This window comes from Vigna unguiculata, chromosome 1, assembly GCF_037176805.1.
Source record: "Vigna unguiculata cultivar grain cowpea cultivar isolate G323 ecotype 2 chromosome 1, ASM3717680v1, whole genome shotgun sequence".
Classification (NCBI taxonomy): domain Eukaryota; kingdom Viridiplantae; phylum Streptophyta; class Magnoliopsida; order Fabales; family Fabaceae; genus Vigna; species Vigna unguiculata.
The window spans coordinates 33,671,690-33,681,151 of record NC_140792.1 but is presented as its reverse complement, the minus strand read 5'-3'; the positions used below and the strand labels follow the sequence as shown (position 1 = coordinate 33,681,151).

The 9,462-nt window shown below is 32.9% G+C and overlaps 2 protein-coding genes across 2 annotated transcripts; both read right to left on the bottom strand.

Annotated features, from left to right (window-relative positions):
- Positions 1-1,706: 1,706 nt before the first annotated feature.
- On the bottom strand, positions 1,707-5,928 carry LOC114190605 (putative disease resistance protein RGA1). The gene has a single exon (XM_028079560.2). It carries the CDS (start codon positions 4,190-4,192, stop codon positions 1,880-1,882), a length of 2,313 nt encoding a protein of 770 aa, XP_027935361.2. The 5' UTR covers positions 4,193-5,928; the 3' UTR covers positions 1,707-1,879.
- Positions 5,929-6,070: 142 nt separating this feature from the next.
- On the bottom strand, positions 6,071-9,048 carry LOC114193542 (putative disease resistance protein RGA4). Its single transcript, XM_028083382.2, is given in 2 exon segments — positions 6,071-6,389; positions 6,391-9,048. Coding segments are annotated over 2 exon segments (2,589 nt in total). The 5' UTR covers positions 8,946-9,048; the 3' UTR covers positions 6,071-6,355.
- Positions 9,049-9,462: the final 414 nt, after the last annotated feature.

The window sequence follows — 9,462 nt, the reverse complement described above, 5'->3', positions numbered from 1 at the left end:
GACTAAAAACTAATTTATCAAAATCTAATAAAAAATTGAGAGACATAATTATTAAAAAAATAATGATAATCAAATCACATTTAAGAAATAGTTATGAATAAACATATAGTACATAACTTTTCTTTCCATATTCATAAAAAAATAAATATACAAAAAACTCATAAGATGAAAAAAAAAAACTAAATATTTCCTATCAAGAGAAGGGAGAGAGTTAACTTTTTTATCTTAAAAGAGGACGAATGAAAACTAAGGGTGAGAGAATGAATTTATATGTAACTTTCTATTTTTTTTTTAAACAAAGAACAAAAATAGAGATACAAGACTAATAAATGAATACAATACATGAAAAACTTAAAATTAGAGAAAACAAGAAAAATATCTTAACAAATTTTATTATTGTTTATTATGTTTAATTTTTTATTTTATTATTTATTAATATTAAATATTATATTTTATAAAAAAATAAAAATAAAAGGTCCGCCACTAGTTATCAGGAGGCAGAGCGACTACTTTCATAGTTGAGCCGAAGGTTTTTTTGGTAGAGCTTATACCTTCTACCATCATTATTTTAAAAGTGAGTTTTTTTTTTTTTTGAGTTGGTACATTCTAAATTTATAGTGTGTTTTATTTTAATATTTTGATGCATTTTTGTGTTGATAATCAGTTAGTATGGCAGTTAGTATGGCGGGGGCTAAGGTTTATGGTGAGAAGGTGAAAGTTGTCATTGCATTCTAAAGTTGATTATTTTTAGTAACGAAGAGTGGATTTTAAGTTTAATTTAATTTATAATATTGATTTATAAAATGAGATTTTTACCTATTTATATATTATACACTCTTTTATATATATATATATATATATATATATATATTATAAATTGATTTTATATTTATAAATTAGAAAAAAACTTATAAATTTTAAAGAGATTTTTTTAAAAAATTAAAGACTGTACCGTTCAAACGTTTTGCGTACCAATAAACTCTTTGAGTATTAGAGAGATATTATTTCTTACATTTTAGAAGAGATCTTAAAAATTCTAAAGAATTTATTTTGTGTCAAAAATATTGTTTAAAAAATATTTTTATCTTTATAAAATCTATTATATAAATTTATATTATTTTAATTAATGAAATTAATTATTTCAGTTTTTAATGTGAAGATGATAATATCATTAATTATATCTTAATTAGTGTTTTAAGACACTAATTAACATTCTTCTTTAATTATTTCTTAATTTAGCATTCTCCTATTAAAAACTATACAAAAAATTATGTTACAAAACTTAGATCCGCTGGTGGTTAGAAGCAAAGGCTAAAAGTTGGATCCTGAAATCAAAGGGACTGTCGAGAATACACCTGCAAGACTCAGATAATTAAAGTAAGTTTGACTCATCTTTTTCCTTCTCAGATCATCAGGTGACGCCTGGTATTTCGCAGGCTGCAAATTCAATCATGAATAGGAACCTTTCTATAAATACTCATAACAGTTAAAGGAATTGTTAAAAAGAAGAGAGAAATCCTGAAGCAGTATTGTTACTCCTGATACAACTTTTTCTCCCCTCGTAATTCAGATACTACCTCTGCCCTTATTGATTAAACAATCATTTGTAATTTGTAACACCTTGCACAAAGATATTAGGACCGAAATTATGCTGCTTCGTACTTAATATCAGAACCAAATAAATCGAATAGCGAATTAAACACCGGTTCAATCTAAATAACTAGTTTAAGCACATAGCCAGCAAAAAAATAGTTCACCTTGTTGTGGCATTACCAGAAGATTAAAAGGCCCTAAAAAACAACAACATACATGATGTAAACCCAAAACATAGAAAAAACAGTTTTTGTGGACTGTTTTAAAGCTTACCACTACTTTTCCCTTACTCCAATTCTTCTATCTTTTCCTCCACTTCTTCATCTGGTTCATCAAAGGTTAAGTGTTGGCACGATTCCAGATTACCATCAATTTCCAATCGTTCAAGGGTGGGTAGGTGATGGATGTCATCATGGAGAGACAACATATTAGGACAGCTTGTGACACACAGTGTTTTCAGACAATTCATAGCTGATAGCCATTGAGGAAGCCCCACAAGATTGTTGCAGCTTGAAATTAACAAGTACTGCAATGTATCAGTGGAACCTTGAAGCCATTGAGGCAAGATCAATAACTGGGGCAATGAAATGAAGTTTACAATCTTCAACCTCAAGTGGAAATTTTGATTATGTTCCTTTGACAACTCCAACACATCACAGTTGTCAACTAACAAAGTCTCTAATTCAGGAAAATGTTCAATATCAAGTGGCAAGGACTTTAGACTCTGGCAACAGGAAATACACAACACTTTAAGAATAGGGAGTGTAATCCCTCCAAACAAAGATTCCACGTTGTTGCAAAATTCGATTCTGAGAGTCTGAAGAGAGCTCAAGTTTGCAATCTCATCCTCTGGAAAAACACATTGCTTTGTGGTTATCTCCAAATGTTGAAGACTGATCATTTTTCTTAAACCTTTAGGCAGTGCTACAAGCTCTGTACATCCACTAAGTACCAAAACTTCCAACTTTAGCAGATTGCAAAGAGAATCAGGAAGTCTCTTTAAGCTTTTATTATTCTCAAGACTGAGATATCTTAAATGTTTCAACTTACCAATGTAAGGAGGCAAAGTTTTAGACACAGAATCACTTAAATCTAAGAATCGCAATCTATTGCACCGTGAAACGCATTCAAGCAAAAAAACTTCACTGTTGGCTCCTATTCCTGGGGTAGGAAATAGTATGGTTCTCGCACAAACAAATTTGTGGACTGGAAAATTTTCAATTCCAACATTTTCAGGAAACGATAGATGCTGGACATACCTGTGTTCTGGTCTAAATACAAAGGGGTATCTTACAATTATAGAGTCTTTTCCCAAATAGCGTGTAATATCATGCACCAACTCATGTATTTTAAAGGCAAATCCAATGCCGTAGTCAACAACATCCTGCAGAAAAGATCTTGAAAATAGTTCACACATATATTGATTTGCACCGTGTTTCAATATTTGGTTTCTGTTTGGTGATGGAAGGAGACCAAGTGCACCCCAAAGTGATGTAACATCAAAACTATCAAATGCATAGCCACATGGGTAAAGATTGAACAAAGCAAAACATTGCCTCAAATTGGATGGCATTTGATCAAAACTTAACTTAAGTGCAGGCCACATAGCACTGCCATGTTTTATTGAACTCCATATTTCGTTGTCTCTCACAAATTCCCATTCCTCTTTTTGATCTTTCAAATATAATAAACTTCCCAATGTTCTCACTGCTAAAGGCACCCCTTTGCATTTTTTCACAATTTCTTTCCCAATACTTACCAAATATGGATACTTTTTCTCATCTCCTTCTTTAAATGCCCATTTGACAAACAGAGACAATGAATCCTCCTCGGAAAGTCCTTCTAAAAGGTAAGAGGGAACCGTGCCCATCATGGAAGCCGTCACGTGACTGCGTGTAGTCACTAGAATTTTACTTCCTGCAGCACCTACTTGTACTAAATCCCTCAACTCAACCCATTTCACAAGATCTTCATTCCACACGTCATCCAAGACTAGTAAGAACTTTTTACAGGCAAGTTTGTTTCTTAATTGACATTGCAGTTGCTCCACATCTACTTTGTCTAAATTTTGTTGGTGAGCAGAATCATTGTTAGAGTTGATGATTTTAATAATCTCTTGCTTAATTTCAAAGTTATTAGAAACACAAACCCACATCTTCAATGGGAACAACTCATGTATCCTCGTATCATTGAACACAATCTTTGCCAGTGTGGTCTTTCCCAAGCCTCCAATCCCCACAATGGGGATGACAGAGAGCCTTTTGTCATTATTATTCGGATTCTGTTGCACCAAAAGCTGTATAATATTTTCTTTATCTTGATTCCTTCCTATGACATCCGAATCAATAACGTAAGAGTATGTCATGTCCCTCCTATGTACAAAACGTCTATCAACATCAATTCTTTCAAGACCAAACTTGTGTCTGTCTTCTGCAACCTTGTCTAATCTCTTCTTGATTGTTTTGATCTGTTGAGCCATTCTAGAATGAAAAACAAGAGGATTAGAACTTGAGAAGAAATGTGCTACCTTGATTGTGGTGCTTCCATGAGCTTGGACAACTTGTTTTCGCAATGTTTCGCACTCAAATTCATCCAACATATTTTCGGCATCAGAGAAGACATGTTTGATCTGCCTCAGCCATTACACGTCTTACATTGTTCACTAGAGTCGAGAAAAGATATTTTGCAGTGTCATTGTTTTACACCAAACAATAATAAGTCTATTCTTTAAAAAAAATAAAAAATTTAATCAATCATATTCAAACAGATAGGGTTTGGACTTGACCATACTATAGCCATGTTGGACTAAAACTTGCCTCTTGATTAAAAGTTGTATTTTTAAATGGCAACAAATTTGAAAAATGGAAAAAAGTAAAATATATCGTTCAAGAATGGGATTTACCTTGGTGTAAAGAAATATATCATGTGAATGGTGAAGTGAAGTCATGATCTCACTAATAGTTCGTGCTCATATGCTAATCAGAACCAGGATAAAAGTAGATTTTGTGTGGTTCTTCAATGGAAAAAAACTTCAAAGGCCTTTTACATTAAGTCATAAACAAATTCATATACGAAACCAAAACACCACAAGCTAAAAACCTTAAAACAATGATTAAGCTAAAATTAGATCATATACGAATTAAAAATCAGATTTTGAAGAATCAAATAGGAAACAACTTATATAAACTAGATAATGCATAAACTAATTTTAATTCGTGGAGGAACTAATTTTGTTTTTCTTCTGATTTTTCATTCCCATAACTATAATGGAGAGATCTTTCTCGTAACATAATTTGCTATTCAAGATCTCTCAACATCAAATTAAGATATTATTAATCACAGAAATACAAGGAAGTAAGATATATCAACACAGTAGGATATAACATATTTCTTACTGTAACATATTTCTGAAAAACATAAATATCAACACAGTAGGATATGTCCAAATTGGTATCTCTTATTATAACATATGTCTGAAAGACATTTATATCAACACAGTAGGATATATCATTTGAAAAGAAAAATAATTAAGTAATTAAATCATGAATATAATTTTCACCTTTTCTAGCTGATATGGCAAAAGTATTTTTTAATAAGAAGGAAGTTTTAAAACGCCAAAAATGATAATTTTAGTAGGAAACCAAACTTTTCAATAGCAAAACTCTGTTTTATATGACTTGGAATTATACTTGAGTGACAAGTGAATGTTTTTGATATGTATTCATCTATAACTATATTTCTAGTTATTCAAAATTTCATTCATTAACAGGCTCTAACAGGCTTGACAATAAAGGGGATGAAATCAATTAGATACAATTATAAACAATTTTCTTCATATGTGAAAAAAAAATAGACATGAGCGTCATGGGAAATACATAACATATATAACTACTCCTGCTCATGCTTTTCTCCGTTACCTCTGGCTTTGTACTTTGTTTTTGCAATTACAAAATGCTAGAGAAGCATACATGAGTAAACACTGAATTAAAGTGTATGCTATCCAATCGGAATTGCTCATGGTGATTTGCTTCATTTAATAACATTTATCACCAAGATTCTAATTTTATATACCCTGTTTTGGATTGGTAACTTAAATTTCTCTTTCATATCCCATATTGAGGTTCTAACCTACATGCAATTGCAACAGCTTAAAACTCTTAAATTTATAATTCCATTTTCCTAGACTGGTTCTTATACCATTGATGTTTTCTTTTTTTTCAAGAGAAAATTCATTAGGAAAAGATTACATAAATGTGATCTAAGTCTAACCCATATAAGAAATTGATACTACTTTTAACTCAAAACCAAAAGAAAATGAATTTATGAGTCTTTTTTCTTATAAGGTGTTCAACTTTCTTATTTCTACTTGTTGTGGAACTTAAACTCAAACTTAAATTCCCAATAAAATGAAAGACAGATCATAAAGTATAAGATTCACAAGATTAAGAGATTTTGAAACTATAAGTGACAAGGAGGCTCTAAAATGAACCGTTCATTCACTAAAATCTAAATTTCTATACAAGAAAAAAAAGGAAAGAGTAACATGAAGAGATGTCATCATCATGGTCTACATCAAGCAATCACCCATAGTGCGATCCATGGTTTCAAGGAACAACTATCACCCATAAAACATAAATCAAAATAATTTAAAAAGTGCTTTAGAAAAAACAATCTGCATTACAGAACCTAGAAAAAAGAACGGAAAGACCTTCAACATTTATCAAGGTAGTTGAAACTTTTCACTCCCTCTTCTATTTACTTTTTATTCCAGATCTTTTCTTTCAAAAATGCTAAGTATGACATTTGGTCCAATACTCTCCGACTTACAGCGTGTATTTTCTGAATAATTCAGGACAGTCTATGATTTGTAAACGTTCAAGGGCAGTGAGGCAATTGATGCCATCTGGAAGAGAATGCAACTTCGAGCAATCTTTGATGTCAAGTGCTTTCAGACAAGTTACCATTGGTAGCCAATCAGGAAGCACCTCAAGATTGTGGCAGTGTTCTAGTCTCAAGGATAGTAGTGTTTTAATAGATCCTTGAAGCCAATGAGGCAATGTCTCTATCTGTGGCATTGAAGTAAATAGTATTGCTTTTAACTTTAAGATGAACTTCTGGTCTTCATGACCCTTGGACAATTCCAATTGGTCACAGTTCCCAATACACAACGTCTCTAATGCAGGAAAATGCTTACTGTCAAGTGGCAAAGCTTCTAGCCTCTTACAGCTATTAACAGTCAATGCTTTCAGATAAGGAAGTTCTATCCCTGAGAATAAAGACTCCACATTATCACAACATTGAATAGTCAAATACTGAAGAGAGCTCAAGTTTGCAATGTCATTCTCGGGCAAAACAGCTTGCTTTGTGGTTATGACAAAATCTCGAAGACTGATCAATTTTCTTAATCCTTTGGGTAATGCTTCCAGCTCCATGCATCCACCAAGGTCCAACACTTGCAAACTTTGAAGCTTACAAATAGAATCAGGGAGTCCCCTGATTTTCTTATTATTATAAAGACAGAGAGATCTCAAATGTTTTAACTTCCCAATGAAATAAGGCAAAGTTTCAACTGAAGAATAACTTAAATCCAAAATATGCAAGTATTTGTACCTTGAAACCAATGTAAAGAAAGCTTCACTCTTGGCACCAACACCATCCTTAGGAAAGAGAATGGTTCTCACACCTACTGATTTTGAACTGATTGATTTGTCATCCAAATCGTTTTCGACAAATGACAGATGACGAATACTCTCAGGTATACTTTGAACGTGGGAATTTATAAGTAGACACTCATCTTTTGCAACAAACAAGGCTAGATCATGCACCAAATCATGTATTTTAAATGTATAAACTGTCCCATAGCTCACAAAATCTTGAATAAAAGATCTTGACTGTAGTTCACAGAAATACTGATTGGCAACATCTTCTTGTGTCATATTCTTTTTCAGAGACCCAAGGAATCCGAGTGCACCCCAAAGATTAGCTACCTCAAAATTAACGAATTCATAATCCTTTGGGTAAAGGGAAAACAAAGCAAAGCATTGCCTCAAATAGGATGGCATAAGATCATAACTTAATTTGAGTGTAGGTAAAATATCCTCTTTTTTCTGTGGTAAATTCCAAATTTCTCTGTCTCTCACATATTCCCACTCATTTGCTTCAAATTTGGAAAATAATAAACTCCCTATAGTTCTCACTGCCAATGGAATCCCTCTACATTTTTTCACAATATCTATGCCAATATTTATCAAATGAGGATAATTTTCCTCTTCTCCTTCTTTAAATGCCCATTTGACAAACAGAGATATTGAATCCTCCAAAGAAAGACCTTCTAAAATGTGAGAGGAAACCGTGCCCATCATGGATGCAATGGAGTGACTACGAGTAGTCACTAGAACTGCACTTCCTGCAGCAGCACCTACTTGTATTAAAGCCCTCAACTCAACCCATTTAACACGGTCTTCATTCCATACATCGTCCAAGACAAGTAAGAACTTTTCACCAACAAGTTTGTTTCTCAATTGATTTTGCAGCTGCTCCATGTCTAGTATGTTCAAATTCTGTTGGAAACCAGGAGCATGAGAGTGTGAAGCAGAATCGTTAGCAGAATTGATAATTCTAACAATCATTTGCTTAATGTCAAAGTTTTCTGAAACACACACCCACATCTTTAATGGGAAGCACTCGTTTATCCTGGCATCATTAAACACAAACTTTGCAAGTGTGGTTTTTCCCAAAGCTCCCATTCCCACAATGGGGATAACAGGGAGACTTTTATCAACATCAATGGGATTCTTCTGCATCAAAAGATGTATGATCTCTTCTTTGTCATGTTCCCTTCCAATCACATCTGAATCACTCACATGGGAGTGTGTCATCTCTCTTCGATGCACAACACGTGTGTCAACATCAATTGTTTGAAGACCAAACTTATGCCTATCAGCAGCAACCTTGTCTAGTCTGTTGTTGATATCTTTAATTTGTTGAGCCATCTTGTAACGAAAAACAAGTGGATTAGAGGTTGAGAAGAAGCGACCAACCTTGGTTTTGGTGGTACCATGAGCTTTGACAACTTGATTTTGCAGCGTTTGGCACTCAACTTCATCGAGCACATCTTGGGCATCGGAGAAGACACGCTTCAGCTGCTTCAGCCATTCCCGCAGCTCGTGGTTGTGCTCTTGCTTCTGCTCAGCATCCAACAACACAGCTTTGACTAATGAGAGAGTTCTTGTAAACTCTTGCAGATGCTGATACAAACCCATCACCCGAGAAGCTTCTTCATAAAGCTGAGACGCAAGCTTTGCTATGAGTGAATCGGCGATGCTGAAGAGAAATGATTCGGCCATGATCATCAACCCAAACACCAGAGATCTGAACAACGCAAAACTCTTGTCTCAAAGTCAACTTCTGTACCCTCTGGAACTATTTTATTCTTCTTTCTTCTTTGTTTTTCGATCACTTTCTATCGTTGTAAATACCTTTATTCTTATAAAATTTGCATTTAATAACATGAGTTCTTTTGGCATCGTTTTAAATTTTAAAATAGTTTTTGTTTTATTTTAGAAATTTATATTTATCATCAGTCTCAATATTTAGAATGTGAATTTTAAATAAATTCACATTCTAATTAAGATAGAAAAAAATAAAACAAATAGATAAATAACAATTGCTATCTTTTATTGTGTTTGAATAAATTAGTCATTAACAATTTAGTATCCCATCGAAAGAGAAAAAAAATTATAATTTATCCTATATATAAAACAAGCTTAAATTACGTCTTATATTTTTTATGGTGGACTTTATTAAAAAGGTGTGATATGATTATCCTGTGTTTCAAAAATCTAAATTCTTAATTAAGTTTTAAATTTA

Excerpts from the sequence above, each read along its gene's own strand:
- LOC114190605 (XM_028079560.2), bottom strand. The coding sequence starts at position 4,192 with ATGTTGGATGAATTTGAGTGCGAAACATTGCGAAAACAAGTTGTCCAA.